This window comes from Equus asinus, chromosome 20 (assembly GCF_041296235.1).
Source record: "Equus asinus isolate D_3611 breed Donkey chromosome 20, EquAss-T2T_v2, whole genome shotgun sequence".
Classification (NCBI taxonomy): Eukaryota; Metazoa; Chordata; class Mammalia; order Perissodactyla; family Equidae; genus Equus; species Equus asinus.
The window spans coordinates 56,271,721-56,292,580 of record NC_091809.1 but is presented as its reverse complement, the minus strand read 5'-3'; the positions used below and the strand labels follow the sequence as shown (position 1 = coordinate 56,292,580).

Sequence of the window (20,860 nt, the reverse complement as noted above, 5' to 3'; positions counted from 1 at the left end):
GCATCAGGATGATGTGTATAATAATCCAATATATTTAAATTTGATGGAGAGGATCCAAATACCCATAAGACAGAACAGGTAGGAGCACTGAGCTACAGCCGTATTCTGATGAATGTACTCCCAGTTACTTCCTACCAGTTGACCTTTATTTAGTGGTGTAGAGGGCACCATATTGGAGATTATAATTTAAAGATGGACAATATTGTAAATTTAGCCTTTGGAAGGAAATGTAATTGGTCTAATCTTGCATAGTTTGCTATTTGTTGAAACAAGAACAACAACAAAGTTAATGAGGAATCCTGAGGCTGAGGTAAGCTGAAGCGCTAATGCTATCAAAAGAGGTTTGCACATAATCCACTTAAAATCAACAGATTTCCTCCCATTCATGTGTAATTTAAAAACAGAACATGTGACTTTAAATTGGCCCTCAAGTGTTCTGCATTGAGAGACAAAGCTTTATTAGCATAGATCCATCATCAAAGAACATTTTAAAATGGAAGCCATTACCTTCTTTGAAGTGAGAGCATCAGATAAATTATATGCTAAAATAAGGTAATTACTAAATTCTAAAATTGCCTCATTTTGTCTTAAGAAGAGAGACTCATGCTAGTCTCCCCATGTTGGGGTTTAGCAAAAGGGGTGGGAAGAGTTTTCCTTCAGTGGAAATCTAGGCTAACAAAAGTACCACTGTCTAATCGGATAGGAGTGTTTTCTTTTAGCTAGCCCTGGTGGTCTATTAAGACTTGATGCTCTCACCACCGTGGCTCCGGTTCATTTCCCAGTCAGGGAACCACACCACCTGTCTGTGGCTGCATATTGCTATGATGCTGAAAGCTATGCCACCGGTATGCCCACATGGTCACCCATGGTGGGCAGGTTTCAGTGGAGCTTCCAGACTAAGACAGACTAGGAAGAAGGACCTGGACACTTGCTTCTGAAAAAAAAATTGGCCAAGAAAACCCTATGAATAGCAGCAGAGCATTGTCTATTATAGTGCTAGAAGATGAGAGGATGGCACCAAAAAGCTGTACAGAGGGTCACTAGGGGTCAGAATCAACTCGAGGACACTAGCAACAACGAATTTTCTTTTAGTTTCCCAGCTAATAAGTTGCATAGCTGGTATTTGTCCAAGATTTGTACAGTAATTGCAAATATCACAGATTTGAACAACAACAACTGATGTTTACTTATTTGCACATCTTTTTCTGTAATCATAACCTTCAGCTTAAAGGCATAAATTTAGATCAAAATTTGGTGAAGTGCTTCTATATAACTCAGGATTTTGAAAGTTGAAATCTTATGGGCATTGGTTCTTCATAATGGAAAATGTCCTGGGCTTGAAGTCCAAGACTGAAAACCCAAAACTATGTGTAATCTATCCAGTACGGGGGTGATTAGGAGTTTCTTACTTCCCTTGTTCTGGTCATTGTAATTTTATTTAAATTAATGTAGGAACCCCTCTTTTGGCACTTTGTATCTACCAGCTTTTCTATTCAACTGGATCATCAGCCTCTTATGTGCCTGGCACATATGTGGGATGGGCTTTGTCTTCCGAGGAATTTATTTGCCTTCCATCCTCTTATTTGATTATGGTAATGATGACACTCCTCAATGGAGTCCCTTCCTGATTAGCAGAGCTCACTCAACAGGAATCTGGAAGCTTGTGGGAGCCTGTGGTCTGGTCAGTATGTTTTATTTAGGGGACTCGTTTGCAGATACTAATCATTAATTTGTTTAGAGCGTTTGTGTCCCTGAGAATCAGAGAACCAGGACTACCTCATGGCTAATTTCACAAATATGGTGTCTGAAAGACTCCAGCTCTGTTTTAAGTAGAGAGACACAGTTTTAAGCCTGAGATGGTTTTGTTTTCCTGAGAGTAATATAATAAGCTCAAAATGAAAATATAATTGTGGCCGAAGAGGTTAGCTGCTCATCAAGCTCCTACTCTTTTTTACTGGATACAGACTTGGAGTGCATCTCTCATCCTCTCTTATAGTTAGGTGTAGCTGTGTGACTCTGTCTAGAGGCAGGAATGTGAATGAAAGTGATCTATGCTGTTACCATCTAAGCTATAAAATCTTACCAGGCAGAACCACCATCAGACTGGGTCCTGGAGGAACAGCATGAAGCAGATCTACTCTAATTTGGAACCTTTCTGTTCTGATATGCAAGTGAGAAATACACATTTGTCACATGAGGTCTTTATCTGTTTGGATTTTTTTGTAAGTGCAGCCTAGCCTATCCTAACCAATATGCAGAATATAAAACCTTAGAGGTGAGGTGGGGGTTTGTGAGGTTGAAAAGAGGAGGACATGTGCTAGAGGGCAGCAAAACACTTGCTAAAACTGTCGACCTTGGATAACTTGGAAAGCAGGTCAAGCGCCCTCAGAGTCTGCACTTCTAGAGGAAGTGGTTTGGGGAACCAGAACGTTAGTGTGTTTTGGCTCTTCTTGCTGTATTTGGCAAGGAATTAAGGGAAAGAACTGAGCTCGGGACACACCTCTGTGGTTTGGACATAAAATTTGGAGAATGCTTATGACTTCTCTACTCCAAAGAAAAAAGACAAGACCGAAATAAAGTAAGAAAAAGACAAAACTGAAGTGAGCAACTGAGACCCAGTAAGACTTCTCAGACTCAGTCCTATGGAAATATCAGATTAAGAGTGCTGCCACCCCTCCAAAGCCTTCCCTCCAGTACTATGTGACATCAAGGTAGCTTCCATTAAATTAAGAGACAATCATAGGGACAAAGAAATAAGGCAAGAATAAGAACTTTATCTAGGAGAGAACCTTGGTTTGGATGCTGGCACATGGAACTGACTGGAAGCAAACAGATCAGGAGACTTCTGGGTTTCAAGGGGATTATTTTGTCTAATTAAGACAAATACGATCCTTTCCTGAAAAAGCCTGTGAGTTCACATCAATGCTTCAGCCTACGAACATGTATACCAGAAAGTGGACTTGAAAGCTGTAAAGCTCCCAAGAAGGGATGTAATGGAACAAGGAAATACTTCCCAGCAAATAGAACAAAGTGCCATAGATGGAACCAGGGGCTTCACAGTACCTGCCTGTCATGTTATGAACCTTGTGACCCACAATATGTTTTTTTCTCTTTCTTCTATTTTCTGAATGAGAGTTTTAATTGGAGTATGCAAGTACCCGGCTTTGGGTGTGTGTGCACGCATGTGTGTGTATATACATACTTCCTCTACTTCTTTTGGCTACTCAGTTTCACTTCTCTTATGGTTAGCAAAGTAGTTCTTAGTGGTGTGACTCTAGAGCAGCACATATCAATAAGAAGACAAGGGCAGAAGATGAGAGCAGCTCTGTGAACACAAACAGGAGGAGATCCCTTTGGGAATGGCTAGAAAGAGCTAGAAATAGATTTGTATGGTTGAGGCCCAGTGGTTATGGAGGAGAGGACCAGCAAAATAACAGAGATGGCTTGATTTTGTATACATATGTACACTGCTGAAATATAGGAACATTGGATTACAATGATCTTACAGATATGTGCTGCACCTCATCTAACTTTGGGATGGGACACTGACGGGCACCTAGTGGGCATTCAACAAACATTTAATAATGACAGTAAAATTATCCCTTTTCTCTGTTTATCCTTTCAGGGAAGCAACTGTCTGGCCATAAGACAGGTGAATCATGCCTTTTCTGTGTAGCATATATTTAGAGTGCATAAAACTGCAGAAATTGTAATCTGCGCTGCTTGGTTTTGTAAGAGAGTTCATATTATAAAAATAATTCAAAATTGGCCCTGCCTAATACTATGCCAGTAGCATAATCTTCAGCCATAATGATAATGCATTGAGAACACTCCATTCATTCATTTATTTATTCCCCATTCTTTCACTTACTATTCATTCATACTCTTAGTCATTGTCATTCACAGTGTGAAAAAAGATGCTCAAAAGAATCTATAGACCAGTCCTTTTTGGTATCGTTTATTGACTTAAATATTTTATAAGTGACAGTTTAGACTTATAAGGTAAATAAATGCATGGCTTAAACAGGTAGTTTTGTAATGAATTATGTAAATATAACACACAACTGTCATTTCCACTTTGTTTTATAAGAATCCCAGGTTTTTATCACTCCATTTTTCATATACAAATTTACCTTGTTCTGCAGTCTGTAAATACAAACACATTTTGCATAATGAAACATGCTATTTACATTGTGCATGATTTAGAATAATTACAAATAAACAATCAAATGAATAAAAAGTAGCGTTACATGAAAAGCAAAGAAGACACAGTGGATGTTTATAATTCTATAAGTGCTTACATACTTCTACATGTACGAGTATTCTTGAAATTCTAGTGAAATGAGGCATATTTTATCATTTCGATCAGAAAAATTTCTCTAAACCTGTACTACTGGATAAAGGAAAATATTTTAAAGTATAATGTGAAACACTGAATGAAACTTTTTAAATTAATTGTACAGGTTTAAAAGATGCATTCATCTTTAAAAAAACAAAAAATAGCTTGACATTTCAAAATATGTGCAATTTAACCATGCCCTACAGATATATTAGTATATTTACCTGGTATTACTTGATGACATTGTAAGTTAAGTTTGTGATAACTAGATTGTTAAAAGAAATGATTCACAAAGTATAACGTAATAGCAAAATAGCAGATGTACAATATTATTTACATTGCAAGCCAAACCAAAAATTTAGACCCATGAAGTTACAGCAAATGAATTGGACAAAACATTAAAATAATTTAGCTGTCTGATTAAGTAAAACCTACCCCATGCAGAAGAAATCAATGAAGGCCTAGTACATTATAACTATGTGTTTTTAGTAAGTGAGTTGGGAAACCTATTTCTTATTATATAGTGCCAGGATGTTTGATGGAAATGCATTGGCTGTTTATCTTATGCATTGAAATGAGCAGGCAAGTTTTTTAATCTAAAATATTGTCTGGGAAATGAGACCCTTTGGTTTTGTAAAAATGGCTACTCACAGTTGAAGAGTCAGAATTCAGGTAGGTTGATTTTGAAATGAAAAATGATATGTATTATTTTTGAAATACAGTTAATTGGTACATTTTAAAAGCATAATGACCCAGTTTTGTCACTTGATTACTAAAGTAATAACGTGGTTACAGGCAGCTGTTACAAAACTTTAGAGTTTTTCCAAGACAAAACTTTCAGGAAGAGTCTTTTTTTTAATGAAGGAAAAGCTGTTCATATAGCTCTGAGAAAAATCAGAAACTTTTCTCTCTAAGGACCATTTTTCTATTTGAGCCTCGCCTGACTTCCCCAGTCCTCATAACCTGCTGTGATGATGTGAGTCAATTTCAACATAAGTGGAATAATTTTTGCCTACTTCCAAATTCTTAAAAGAAACAACTATTAGTAGCTTGTAAATTTTGCCTATCTGGGTCGTAGATATCAATTCAGTAAGAGGCAACAAAATAGAAGGAAAAAATGGCACTGTGGATCACAGATGTACAAATTTCATCTTAATTTCTGGTTTTCCTCAATCATATTTCTTCTGTTTTTATATTCATTATTAAAAATGTTTCCCTCAAGAAATAAAAATGGTAAATGTATTGAAGGTCATATTTCTTCACTTGAACAAGTATTAAGATTGTCTGTCATTTCAAGACAAGGCTTTCCTAACACTTAAAATAACAGGAAGAAAATAATTTATATTTTCATAGATGTCAATTTATATGGCAGCTGCCTGTCTTTTCACAGTTTTAAAATTGATTAGCCACTGTGGAATAAATAAAATTCAATTAACATAGAAATTCTTCCCTTTTGAAGTTTTTAATTTTTCTGAATATTTTATATCTCTTCCTTTGACTGACTACCTGATCTGTTAGAGTAGAAGACCCCTGAGGTGTATAACAAAGTCCAAAATGAGAAAAAAGAACCAAAATTCAAAGATATTTGACTTACTGAAGCATATTTTTCCAGAGAGGAAAAAGCTGTATTACTTCTATATGATTTTCTCTTAATGAACACAAACTTATGTCACAGAGACAACTTAAGTTTGAATGTAATATTAATACACTAACATGAACATATGAACAGAAAAAGATTTTCGGTTTTGGAAATTAAAGATTCTTTCAATCTTAAGACTTGCTCAAATTATTATAGTGTTGGGGGGTACCTAAAATGGAAGGACATATTCTGTTCTGTCTTCCTCATTATTACTCTTTTAAGTAAGTTATTTGACTTCTTTTCCCTTATGGATCAAATACTCTGCTAGAAATGATTGAATTTTCCCTGAAAAACAAAATGGCTTTGGATTGGGATTTGCAAATGATTGATCCCTTGATACATCACAAAATGATCCACCCTGTGTCTTTTGTATTTTAGAACATAGTAATTTGTTAACTCAAGTGAATAAGTCAAAATTGTGATTGTAAACAGCTATCTGAATATACGTTAAAATTTCAAAGGCATAGAGCTAAGAAATATGGAATACATTGTATATTGCTTTTTCAGTACATTAAATGTATAAAATTGATGGCAAATGTTTTCAAACCCTCACAAAAGGACCCAAAACACCATGCTATGCCAAACCAAGTTACTGAGGGGTATACAGGAAGCAAGACAGTGTATCGGTTATCTCTAAATAAAGAGCCAGTAAATTCAAGTAGCGTTTGGTGTATTTGCCTTATTGGGAAGTTGTCTTCAGAAAACAATTTCCTTACAAATAGAAGAAGCTTCTTTTCTATTTCAATCTCTAGCAATGTGGTACCCAAGTTAAAATGTACAATTTGAAAATAAGAGGATTTTTCTATATTAAGATATTTATAGGTGAAAAAAATAGGAGATTGTCCAAAAAAAGTGACCCTGATACTTCTTGAGAAAGTGTTTAAATTCAGTGAAAAAGAACAACAGATATTTTTTCAGACTCATGTTCCTCTTAACTTATGAAGCCTCTAGAAGCCAAGGTCTCCATTGTCTCAGTCATTCCTATCCTCAAATGATCTATATCTAAATGTTCACCTTCTTTTCCTTACCTCATGAATCCACAAAGTGTTAAATCATGTGAAAGTGAAAAAGGGAGGCCCCAGTCAAAATAATAAATCCTCCATAAGAGAGAGAGAGAGAAGGAAGGAAGGAAAGACAGAGAGAGAGACAGACTGAGAGAGAAAGAAAGAAAGAAGAAAGAAAGAGAAAGAGAGAGAGAAAGAGAGAGAGAAAGAGAGAAAGAAAGAAAGAAAGAAAGAAAGAAAGAAAGAAAGAGAGAGAGAGAAAGAAAGAAAGAAAGAAAGAAAGAAAGAAAGAAAGAAAGAAAGAAAGAAAGAAAGAAAGAAAGAAAGAAAGAAAAAGGAAGGAAGGAAAGAAGGAGGGAGGGAAGGAAGGAAGGAAGAAAGAAAAGGAAAAGGAAGGAGGGAGAAAGACAGGGAGGGAAAGAAGGACAGAATGAAAAAAAAAACCAGAAGCTGAGGATGCTGACAAACTTTAAGGGCCTAATTTGTTTACTGCACATAATATCTATACATATAGCCCATTCATTTTACATTCACTTACAGTTCTATTCAGAAATAATATCAAACTCTATTGATATTCAAAGCGATAGCCACCCTTGATATTTGGACTCTTACACAGTTTCTCATTAGCATAAAGACTACATAATGCTTAATTTGATCATACAGCAAATATTGATTGAAAACATAGTACCAAATTTTCCCAACAGAAAACAAATTCTGCACTGGTGGGCATTTTATAATTCAAGAAGGTTTTTTTGTTCCTTTAAATAGATTCATTCTGATTAGCATATTTCTTAAGTTTCTTGTTTGTTTAAACAAAGTTTTGACATGCTGAATTTTATGACATTCTGTTAAATATGAATACTGTGTTTAAAAATCTATAATCAGTTAACCTTACCCTCTATTTCTAGCTTTCTTCTAGGCTAATAGAGTTGGGTTTTAGACATAATTTTAATGTAGGCAAAATTTGATTTTTCTGTCTCTTTTCATCTTCCTTATCGGTATCCTTTCTTTCTCTTTGTTACAGTCCAGCTGTATCCGGTTAAAGTATTTCATATATGCTCATAAAATGGGTACCTCTTATAGTCAGGTATTCATTTGCATTTTAGTAGGAGAATTCTTTTGACAGAAAAAAAGCATTTTTAAGGATCAAAGGAAAAAGCATTGAGTACCCATTGTTCCAAGTCATTGAGTTACATAATAAATGAAAGGGATGGATTTTATAAGTGCCCAGTGACACACTTGAAACAAATTTAAAAGATAGGAATAATAATTTTGGCTGCCATCTACTAATAATTATCTTTGCACAAGAGCAAAAATTAAAGAATTTTAAAAAACCTCCTGAATTACTGAACACAATTACACAGTCATCTAGTTTATCTAGACCTTCTTGGCTAGCATGAGGTCTCCCATGAGAGTTAATTTCTTCTTCTTGATAATACTTTCTAGTCAAATAATACAAAGGAATTTATCTGAGAGCCCAAGCCAAGCTTAAGCTTTAATTTCAACATTGTAAGATAGACCAATAAAATTTGGAAAGAGGTTTCATGTTGTTGATAAACTTTCTGACTGCTCCAATGTTTTGCTTCACTTTAATTATGGAGATTTGAACCAAAAAAGATTTTTAAAAAAATAGAGGGGGACCTTTTAAGTGGTTATACACAAATATACTGATCCAGATCGCCCCAGTCTCAGAAGAAAGCCATACTCTCTTGCCAGCCTCGAAAGTTAGTTATATTGACCATAAAGGAGTGCCTCTGGGGAGGCAATAAAAGTAGAATTGCTCTAGGAATTGAAGTTTCACTGGATATGGAAATGCAGTTTCCTGTTAGTCAGAGGTGACATAGAAATATTGCTATTTGCTGTTCAAATGACTTAACATAAATTGGCTTTGGCTTAAATTTTATTCTGTGAAATTTGAGATGCTTTGCTCTATATCCGAATGTGAACAAGTCTGAACACAGTATTATTTGACTATTATCTTTAATCCTTGTATTATTAAAACCAGTTTATTTTTTTCAGCAAAAGAATGTTGCCAAATTTGCAAACCATGGCTCAATGCCACAATTTGTAATTTTGTCTTATTTATGGCATCTTCTACATAACGCTTTATATGTAATTCATAGTTATGTGCTATCTCCAGGGGGTAAAACCTTAAGGAATCCATAAATAAAATTATTTTCCTTTCTCAGTGCTGAAGAACTTGATACATTTAGAAAATGTTCAAAAGTGTGTAGCATTCTGACTTTGGATATAAGTAAGTTGACTCTTTCGAGACAGCAAGTTTTTGTCCTAAATTATTTTGCTAATCGATAATTCTGATTAAAAATTGTTCAAGTTTGTTTCCTCCTTGTAAAATTTCTGTTCTCAACAAACTCTGCTTTAACTAACCAGTTACGTATAAATGTAGCATCTTTGAATGATGATAAGAGGCTACCTAACCACTTTTAATTTTAGAAGACTGGGAATACATCTTCCTCTCTCCCACAGAACATCATCAGACGCTGTGGAGGACTCTCTCCCCAGCCCCAACTCTCTGGAGCATTCCTGAATGAGATGGATAGGCCCGGGGTCATAAAGGCTTCTTTCTACTCTGAAGTCGAGCATTTGTTTTGTTGGCAGCCAAAGCCCAACTTGAGAACAATGTGAAGAAAAATACGGAATATAGGATAGCTCAGAAAATAGTTTTACCGATTTTAGGACAAAGAATACATATTTCGTGCTCTTTGTGATTAAATTTCCCAACTAGGGAAAGATGTAATTTCTATAATGTCAGAACAACAAAAAAAGAATGTATGAAATTAAATTGTATTTTTCTTATTGAATGTTAGCTCAGCCAGGCATGTTATAAAAGGAAAAAAAATGTTTTGTTTTAGTATCACTTGCACACTGATAGTCTGTTCTTTTGTGCTAATTTTAGCAGGGGTTTCTGTGACATATGGCAGAGCTGGTATTTGGTCTTCTTTGTTCCTTCAGTCCAGATGTTCTGACACTTTCATTTACCTCCATCATTGTTATCAAGACTAGTTCTATCTGCCACCTTCAGAGAGTTTCTATATATAGCTCTATGAGTTTGTAATCGCAGTTTTCACTCATATGTGCAGCTGCTGAGAGGTTGACACTATCTCCTAAAAAAACTGAAAATGGCTTGTGAAGGATTTCTTTCTCTTTTCTTTTCAAAATAAAATGAACAGAAGTCAAGTAAATCATTTGGCTTTCAATAAATGGCAGCAAAATGGAAGCAATTGTCTTTAAAGAGTGAGGTGGTGTGAAGAAGCAATTCTGTGCATTTCTGATTTTACCCTAATTAATACATTACGTCCTACTTAAATTTAATTACATTTAATAGACCACTGTAAAAAATATATTTTTTAGAATCCCTTCTTTATCTACAAATAGTGAAAAGGCCACAGAGGAAGAATGAATATAAACCAATTCCTTTATTTTTAAAATTTGGATCAAAAGAATGAGAAACAAGCTATTACTTAGGCTGATCATCTAGTTTTTCTTGTTTCTTCTGCTTTCAAATAATAAGCAACGGTGCTTAAGTCTAATATTAAGAATGATCTGATCAACAATTAGATGAATTAACTGAGAGGATAAATTCACTGTAATTTAATGGATTCAAATTAAGTATTTTCATTATTTATTAACAATTAAGAAGCAAGCTTCTTAAGCATCTAATAATATGCAAAAAGATAATGGTCAAAAACTTTCTCACGGATCAACAATCCTGTTTGATTTTTATAGAGAAATTTTCTGAATTGTGGGGTGGAGGATGCTAACTGGAATTTTGCTATGGGTAATAGGAAGGTGAAAATACCGGCAAACCCACACAGCATTCCGATTGTGTTCAGATTCACAATTAGAAGAGTTTACCCAGCTCGGCAATAATAGGAGTTGTAATCTTATTTAGAGGCTTAGCAATGGATCCTAAGCTTATATGACTTTGCTAAATAGTAATCTAACATTCAGAAGTTCTTCAGTGTAACATGTGTACCAGCGCTGTTAGCTACAATCCTAATACATCATTCTAAATGATGGAGGGATAATTAAACTATTAAAGGACTGATTATTATTGACTATGCCACATTTGATTAAAATTATATTTTAAGAAGACTAAAAATATGAATTATCCATTTTGAAATCTGCAAGCTTTAGTACTAGCATCAAAATAGCTGAGAAGGGCAGGTTACCTTCAACATCACTACATAATCACTTTCCAATGTTTATTAATTATACTACAGGTGACTTCAACCAATCATGTTCTGAAGCCAAAATACTTATACTTACTAAACATTTGCCATCATAAAAAACAGTGGTAATGAGCTCTTTTTATTTTTAATCATTTGTCTTCTAAGACTTTATCAAACCAACCTTTAAACTAATTAACTTGTCCAAAGACCCATCCATATTTTTGCAAAGCCTACCTTCTCAACCAATTCATCCAACCTATGCTCTGCTTTTACTCATTTATCCATCCTTAATTACTCTCTGTTATTATATACTACAAAGATCTGAAAATCTGGGCAACATTACATACACACACAAATCTCTCGATCTGAATATAAATCATATTATGATAGGTATGTTAAAAATTACACAACAGAAATAATGTGATGGGAATATACTAATTACTTTATAGCGTGTGTGCAAATGAATGACTTATGAGATAGATGAAACATGTCATTTGCTCAGATGATTTATATCTGAGTCATCACTTGCTGCTCATTTTGCTGTTGTAAATGGTGAATATCTTTTAAAAGTCCACACTAGCTATATTATTGCTTATGTTAAACATGTCGCTATTTCCCTAAAGGTTCTCTGAAGTGCACAGAAGTGAAAGTTTCATATGGCATCATCACCATGGCTTACATTATTGCTTGAAAGGTTGTTACAAGATATTGCTAGGAAATCATTTTTAGATGAATGTACAATTCAATGTGAAAAGTACAGAATGAGACAAAGTATTAAGTTGGTAATTTTTCATAACATAAAAATCGAAGCATTCAGAAATACGGCTGTCATTTCAACATTTGCTTCTCTGTCCCGAAGTTCATAGTTTATATCTCAGTGGTGAGGATCAGCAAATACTGTGATATACTGCACAGCTCCAGCAGTAACTAAGAAAATGGTACCATATGTAGTATCCCTAACAGCCCTATAGTGAGCAATATTCATCCCTCATGCTTATCAGTGTTGACTTCTGTCTCTAATAAGTTTGAAGACTCATGTTCAAAAGGCAGACCATAAATTTGAAACTAAAGCTAAAATTAAAATTTGTGAAAGAAATAATGCTATGAAGCCCAGAGTATTTAGCTTTTCAAAATAACTACAAATGAAATAATATAATACTATCTCAGTCAACTTGTATTTTTTCCCAGTAATTGGAATTGTTTGAATACTCTTCAATGATTCCAAAATCTGGCTGTATATTAGCATTACCTAGACTGATTTTCTAAATACAGATTCATAGATCCCGCCTGAGACCTACTGAATCCAAATCTCTGAAGGTACAGGCCAGTAATTTGTATTCCTAAAAGCTTCCTAGGTAATTCTTATGAAGGGAGCCAGACTCTGGCAAGCTGATGAGTTGAACCATTGAAGAGGACCATCTCTTAATAAGAATGGGATGGCAATGAGGCACTTGAATGAAGCTGTAGTCTGGTCACCACATATTAGAAATACAGACACAAACTTTACTTCTCTACATCCCAAGTCCTTCCAAAATGTCACTCCTTTTAATCATGTAATATCTACATTCAACACACACAACAAACTAAGAATATTCATTACTTTATAAAATTACAACTAATTTTACAACATGAGATGGACCGTGATTCTCCCTGTGTTACAAATGCATCCATGACTTTTTTTCATAAAAGGAAGAAGAAAGAAGAAAGGAAGAAAGGAAACAGAAAGGTGGCAAGACAATGATACTTAGGTTTCAATTGTTTGAATCAAGTGTGAGGAAGGAATTTTGCACACCATCTCAATATACTCTGTCAAGATTTATGTTAATCTGTATATAACCTCAGTGTCTGTTCTTCATTCACCACCATGAGTATCTTGAAATTGAGTCCACAGCTGGGGTCAATTTATCCATTTTACAATAAAATTTGTTCAATCATGTTAACACAATTTATGTGTATTTTAAATCAGCTGGTTGTGAATTAAGTATATTCATATTAAGAGCTACTCATAAAGAATCATCATTCAAACTGGAATATGTTAAATTTTAATAATTTAGTCTCTCATGCATCATGTTTTCAGGCTGTATCTAATAAGATATGCTTACAGAAGCCTCTGAAATGACCTAATTTTCCTAGTGGAAGATGTGTAATCTAATAATAGAAATCCCGGGCTATAATATAGAACTTGGTTCTTAGACTTGAGTTTCTACATATTATTGGCTGAAAGCCATCTAGTGCCACCCAAAGCCTGTTCAGGGTCACGTATAATTCATTCCGAAGGAACATACAGAGAAGTTACACCAAGTACTTGAAGTCAGATTGTATTTTGAAGAAAAAGCAGAGGGAGAAGCTGCAGATTTAAGCAACGCCCAAGCACAACTGAGAATGGTTAGTTCCCTTCAGAAGTGCCTTGTTACCTGCCCCTCGAGTTGTGTGGGTCTTCCTATCTGCCTGAAACAGGCATCGGAAACTTTTTCTGTACCTATTTTAGGTTCAAGGGTACAGAGATGTTTGCTGAGGCCAGGCTTGTGGGGGCGAGATGGTTTCCAGTGACATCATGGAGTAAGAGAGGGCCTGGGTATGGGCTTAGTATTGCTCAACATGCATGATGAGACAGAAACCTATGTGTAGAAGTTTTACTCTCTGCCATGATGACCACAACACCTGCCCTCAGCATGTCAGGAACTCAAGGAGGCTTCAATAAATACGTTTAATGATGGTCGTACCCTTGATTTCCCTCTTGATACCTCACAACTTCAAATACACTATTTCAATTGGTGGCAATATGATTCTGTATAAAACACAGAGCCTGGAGGTTTTCCAAATTCTCTGTGGCTTTGCCTTTTGCTTCTATCAATTTAATTTTGCTTTATTGCTGGAACTCTGGAGGAATTTGCAAAATTAAAAGCCTTGCTGCACTTGTGAATGAAATTTTGTTCAAGTTGTTGTCCTGTTTTGCTTCATTTTTCCTGGAGAAGTACACACTTTTGCACTTTCACAATAAAACACTATGTTCCGGATATTCTTGTCACTGAGCAAGAGGACCAAGGGTGAGACCATGAAAGTTCACATTTGCAGGACTGAATTCACAGACCCACTCTCCAGTCTTGGGCATCAGTGCCTGTCTCAGAATCACAATAGGTCATAGGTCACTGGACTGCACACATAATCAAGTATTAAAAGTGAAACGCAAAACAACTTAAAATATAAGAGAAGAGATGACTATCAAGGAAGATTTTAGACAGTTGGGTTACCTGTTACCTAGAAGCTATATCTTCTTTCCCTTCTCCACATCACACTACACAGCCAAGAGACCCAACTATATGTGTTCTCCATGCATTGAGTATTATTCTTTTTATTATGGCTAATATTACCTATTTATTAAGGTTCACAAAGCACATACTGTGCAGTATGGTTTGGGTACATATGGAGGTTTCTGACTTTGTTAGATAACTGATCTATTTGCAAATGATGACATTCTCCCCATCAAAAGGATACAGATGCCAATGTGAAGCTTTGGTACTGATGGCTAGTTGCTAGTCATAAAGTGACTTCTTCAAATTAGTTGCTTGAAAGAACATTAAAACAGAGGAGCTATATTATATCTTAACATAATAACAGAGGTGCCAAATTATATCTTAAAGTATCCCTTTTAGAGTGGGTTAAAACCATTTCCCCGATTTAATACCACTTGATTTCTAATGGGACATCCATTTAAATTCCCTTTAATCTGATACTTTAAAGTACATGATGTGTGTAATAGTTTGTGGGTGAGAATACTGTACAGATATTAGTCAAATGAAATACCAACTACCACCCATTGTTATAGTCACAATTCCTAATGGAGGATGTGTGGACTGTATTATGTGGGACAAATAAAAATATAATACTTTTTCACAGCTTCAAAATTCTATGACTGAAGCTGGAATGAACAGCTATTTTATACAGTACCTTGCAAACACATATAGCAACAGTGTAACTATAATAATCGACTGTACTAGGTTGGCAAAATGGTAACAGATCAGACCATTGCCTCAGACTATAGCTTCAAAGATACATTTGGATTATATTGTATGAAAAATGTAATTTACATCCTGTCTGTGATATATAATAGATCTCTGGCATATTCTTCGTTGTGACATTTGTGACAATGGAAATGGCTACCTCTTCTTTAAGTAAAATCATATACACTAAGAAAGAGTTTGTTATTCTTCTGATAAACAATGTATATACAATCCTTGTCTAGGGTCTTATTACCAATTAACGGATAATGAAGTGGATTTTCAATGATGCTTTTAAAATATGCTTCCCATAGATAGTCAAGTACAGAAAGAATAATCATATGTTTAGAAGAGTTGTTTAGACAAATCTTTACAAAAAGCAGAGGAATAGATTGGATGACTCCTGGAAGTCCTTTTTAGCCTTATAGTTACAAAACACAATATTTACCACCAAAATATTTATTGATTTACTATATCATAATAAGCTCTAAGTTACTGTGCAGAAAAAGGATAAATGACTTCAGTGAGCTTGATTCTGTCCCCATGCTTCTGTGCTATCAGGAGCCCATCAGCATAGCTAAGGTGTTTCCTATTCTTGACATGAGGATTGAGGCGCTCCCATCCTATTCTGTCCACATTGACTGTAAACCTCCTCCCTGTTCCCTATGAAGGAAGTGGGTTAATCTCCCAGTCCCCTGAAGAGATTCCGTTCTGAGTAATTACTCCCATGAGAGCATCCTGTCCTCAGCCTACACAGCCTCCTGTAAACACCTGGCCTTCTCACCCCGACATGGTTCAAAACAGAGACCCAGACCCAGGGAAGAATGGACAGGCAAGGATTCAGAGAGTTCTGGGTCTAGGTCCTGTCTCCACATGAAGAGTGTTGCATTAGTGTTCTCACAAGCCCCAGGGCGAGAACAGAGGTCAACAGTTATAAAAGCGATCACCATTATAACAAATACTTTGCATATCTATAAATGTTTTCTAGCTACCACTTAGAGAACTTAAAAACACTAATTAAGCCTCATAGACTACATTGGATACTAGTTAATATACTCCTTAGCTGAGTTATATCAAAACCAAATCATAATGCAGCCAAAATCCCTGACCAGAAAAAGAAAAACATCACCTTCAGTAGACATAAGCTACCAACGAGTATACCTACTGGAGTAAGAAAATGGCCACCCCAAGGTTCCAAGGAAACAAATGCTTCCAGCTCATGAACCTCAGTGGAAACTTAGGTTTTACATCTGATCCAAAATAGGAAATCTCTGGACACACCGTGCTCCTAATTTCAGGGTGAGTGTAATTATATTTTCATGCAGTGCTAATTACTGGGAACACGTCTTCCTTTTAACCAAACATGTGATGGCAGCCTATCTGTAACTATGGTGATTACTAGGTCTGAAGGTTAGACCCACTTCACTGAATTTAAAAGTCACATCAACCAAAGTGCAGAAGAATAATTGTTTAAAATTTCAAAGCCATAAAATACAGGTTTTTCTCTGTTTTTTATTATGCAAGAAGAAACAACATTCGTGGCAACATGTCCTGCACCACTTTCTCAGTAACGCCAGTATTCAGGGATTTCCTCCCAAGAGTGGCAGTTAGTCCTTAGCAGGCATCCACGGAGGAGGGGGAGGGGGAGTACTAACATGTCACTTAGCACGATTCTGTTTATCAGAACATAGTTGAGTATGTTGCAAGAACAACCTACATTTATAAGTGCTAAGTTGAAAAGGGTCCAATGTAGCAAAGCATTTCATCTTAACTGATATTTGTTAGAAGATGGCAAAAGGACATTTCCTTAATCTTGGTTACAGATATATCTGCTATTAGGAAATCCCATTTCATCTGGATTCTATACTACGTTAATTAAATCTAAAAGATATATTTACTAAGCAGACACACAATGCTTTCTCAGCATCTGAAATCCTTGGTTATATATATTGTCAGTCCAGGCTCTAGTCTCTCTAAATAAGTGGAACTATATTTGATTAATAGGTTAGAGTTACATAATATACCAACTATACAGTAGCAGATTCAGAAAATCTATTAATGTTGTGTGAAATGTAATTAACTAGAAGAAGAGAGATGTATAAAAATAGGTAATATCCCTAAAATATTTTGCTGAGTTATAGTTCTTCCTGCCGGGAAGTCGACCACACTGCCATGATATATGTATGAAATGTCTGTTCAGAAAAACCAAATTAGAAAATATTCCTCACATACCAACTCACTAAATGTAGGAATATATAATCAAAACTGGCTCTCAAAAGTGATACAAATATATAGGGAAAGATACCTGCATGTGCGACAAACAAGAAAACGCAGAATCTATTTATTGGTTAGTTTTGAAAGGGGGCCCATAGTTGTAATTAAAATATATATATGACCAAAAACACTCAAATAGATGGACACATCCTATTTCCCCCTTGCCCTCCAGTTTTTTAATGGATAGTCATCACCCACATTTTCTAGGATTATTGCCTGACATACCACAGAAATTCCGCTGCTTGTTCTCCACAAAGCAGTGAAAGAGAAGCCATCTCTTTCCGCTCTCCAGTCATGACCCACATTCTGGGCTTGTGCTTTTTGGAGGAGTCTCTGATCTGCAGCAGGTCTCAGAGGCTTGTCTCCCGGAGGAACATGGTGCCAATGTTGTAGGAAACCTTTTTTATTCTTGATGAAGACAGAGAAGGCTTCGGCTGCTTAGGACCAGTCCTCACCTCCAGGAAATAGCAGATCCCAGGGATTTCCTTTGGAAAGTTGTCTGGAAGCTCTTCACGGGACCGAGGAATGAATGTGAAACTTTCTTCCCATTTTAATAATCTAAGAAGAAAATATAGACAAGTGAATGCAATAGATAGGGGAAATGTGAATAAATGGACAGAATTTTAAAGAGTCAGGAAGCCTATTAATGACTGCGCTCATGCTAACGCCCCTATTTCTCTATATAGATGTGGCCTTCATAGGATTCCAAATACTAGGAAATGTTATTTCTCCAGAAAGATCCCTTCATGTTTTAATAATAATAAAAACACAAAGCCGCTCCTGGTACTACTTGAAAAAGTTCATTCAAGTTTGATTTCTTTGTAAAGAGCACTATTTGAAAATATTTGTTGATTTTTTTTTCTAAACAAAAGGCTAGGGAAACTGCATAATGCAAGTTTTTATTCAAGCATGTAGGATTTACCCTTTCTGTTTTTAAAAATGCCCAAATTCTAGAGCACTCTTTTTATGCTTCGTAGACTCCTGATAAGCTTTAAATGTGCGTCCTGTGTGTCAAACACATAAGTCAAGTATTTAGCTTTGTAGAACACCATTCATCACTCCACCTGTCTGTGATACCTGGTTACTGATTTCTGGCAATACATATTTTCTAAACTCACTAATATTAATGGTTTAACAGATTAATTCTTCCCTTCTAGTAACACTGAAAGACTCTTTTCTAGTACACTAACACTGGAGATTTATTCTTGTTCAGCTCCATAAAAGGCTCAGCTTGATAACCGTATTTAAAAATGTGGCCCAGCAATTCAATTTAATTCAACAATTCTTATGAGCTCCTTCTTATGGCCCAAGAAAAATTTCCTAGAGACTCTAGTGAATATAATGGTAAGTAGAATATACCTAAGAAGCTCAAAGTTTGATCAACAGAGATAGAAATGGAATAAAACAAGCAGAAAATAACTGAATAAACAAATTGAAAAAACCAGTAATATAAAACAGAATAGGATAGGTGCCATAAAAAAGGTAGATACAAAAGGGTTCTGACGTCCAAAAGAGGAAAAACGTTTGCAGTGGGAGGACCACAGTCTTCTTGAAAGAGATGGTACTTAAAGATAAGCAGAATTTCAACAAGTGGATGTGGAGAACAACACAATCATAGGTTTAGAAGCAAGAAAATTATGATCAGGATCAACACGTTTCCAACCATTGGAATGCAGTACAGAATGAGGTAAGGATGAGAATTAAAGTTGAGGCGGTAGGTTAAGACAAAGTTTTGAAACCTAAACTCAAACTTTAGATTGTATTTGGGAGGCACAGTGGAGCCAAACCCATCATCTTTTTCCTAAAAACAACTCATTCTCCTAAGACAGGTTAATGTTACCAACAGATCTAAGTTATTCAGTGTAAGAGATGGGTCAGGGGAGAGAAGCCATTGTGACAGAGAGAAGGCAAAGTCAAAAAGACAATGAGTCCAAAGAGAACAAAAGATGTGTGAGAATGTAAGATCATTACACGAGCAATGATAATCTTTACACAAAGGAGAAGAAAAAGAAATCATTCATTCTCAATCATTCTTAATGAATACAAAATATCTGAAAGCAACAGTTGATGGTACTAAGAATTCTTACAATATGAGAAATCTATATTTGCTTTCATGAATCAGAGTCACAGTATTTTGCCTTATAAAGGAAAAAAAAATCTAATCCACTATCCCTTAAAAAATATTACACGATGATTATATTAACTTGGGATACAAGGAAGTGAGGCTCATTCTAAGGTTCCAAAATTCTTTCAACTGTCTTATCATTTCATCCACACATTATAACCCTATGCCAAAGCATAACATGTTTTTCTTTGACAGAAGTGTGAAAGTGAGTCCAGAACAAGTTAGAGTGATTTGCTCATGAAAGTAGCAAACAGTGGTGGCACTGGAACTGGAATCCAGATCTGTTAACTCCTAGTCAAGCTTAGCCCTACAAAAAATTATAAGACTGCACTAGGATAGCTTGCCATCACAAAACAGCTAAACTGAGATGGAGATGGGGTATTAACGACAATCGTAATGGAAATCTTCAGTACTGTTTGCTTTCTTTTTGTTTTTACACATGTTGATTTTCTTTACATATATAATCAGTTACTTCAGAAATAAAATGTGAAATACTCTAATCAATAGTTTGGATTAGCCACAAATTCCACAATGATTTTACATAGCTCAAATAGTACAATCACCGATGTGCAACATGTCGGTGTTGATCAATGATGTCACTCAATCAACAAACATTCGTTGAGTGCCTGTCACACGCTAAAATAGTCCTCTGAATGGAGGAGAATAAGTGGTGGTGCACAGAATAAGTTAACACAAAATTAAAAGACAAGAAATATTGATAGAAACAGATTAGCAATACAAGGCAATATATGGTACAACATATGATACAATCCAAAGGAGGAAATTCTGTAGGGCAAAGGGAGAAATGATGACTATGGATCTTGGTAGGAAAGTCAAGAACCAAAGCAATAAAGTTCACTTCCACCAACTACAAAATAGAGCCATATATTCACTTTCCAACAAGTTTCCTTAAATGCCCTAATCAACAAAGAGGACTCCACATGAGCTACACTCTTCTCTCTCTATATGTTAAGCCTCTAATTTCTCTCTTTTGTGGTTTGTTTGCCTCACCAAGGTCTTTACATTTTGTTATAGCTGAGATTTTCTGACAGTGAAAAATAAAATTGGGGTTACATGGATGACAGTACTTATAAATGACTGAGAAAAGGGTGTACTAGCTGCTTTGGATGCCAAGACTTTTAAATAATTCACTCCTCTTTAGCTGGGAGAAAATTCTTCATAATGAATTGATCTCTTAACATTTTAAACACATCTCATATATAGTGTGCTAAAAATCACACAGACAACAGCTTTTATGGTGTTTTGCTCCTTTCCAAGTAAACATATG

At 35.5% G+C, this 20,860-nt stretch overlaps 1 protein-coding gene across 1 annotated transcript in view; it reads right to left on the bottom strand.

The window, feature by feature from the left end:
* Nucleotides 1–3,932: 3,932 nt before the first annotated feature.
* The window catches only part of GUCY1A2 (guanylate cyclase 1 soluble subunit alpha 2), a 282,766-nt gene continuing 265,838 nt past the window's right edge, over nt 3,933–20,860 (bottom strand). Inside the window, exon 8 of the mRNA XM_044752485.2 lies at nt 3,933–18,005. Within this exon, the coding sequence (XP_044608420.1) occupies nt 17,798–18,005 (208 nt within the window). The 3' untranslated portion in view covers nt 3,933–17,797. The remainder of the gene's footprint in view (nt 18,006–20,860) is intronic.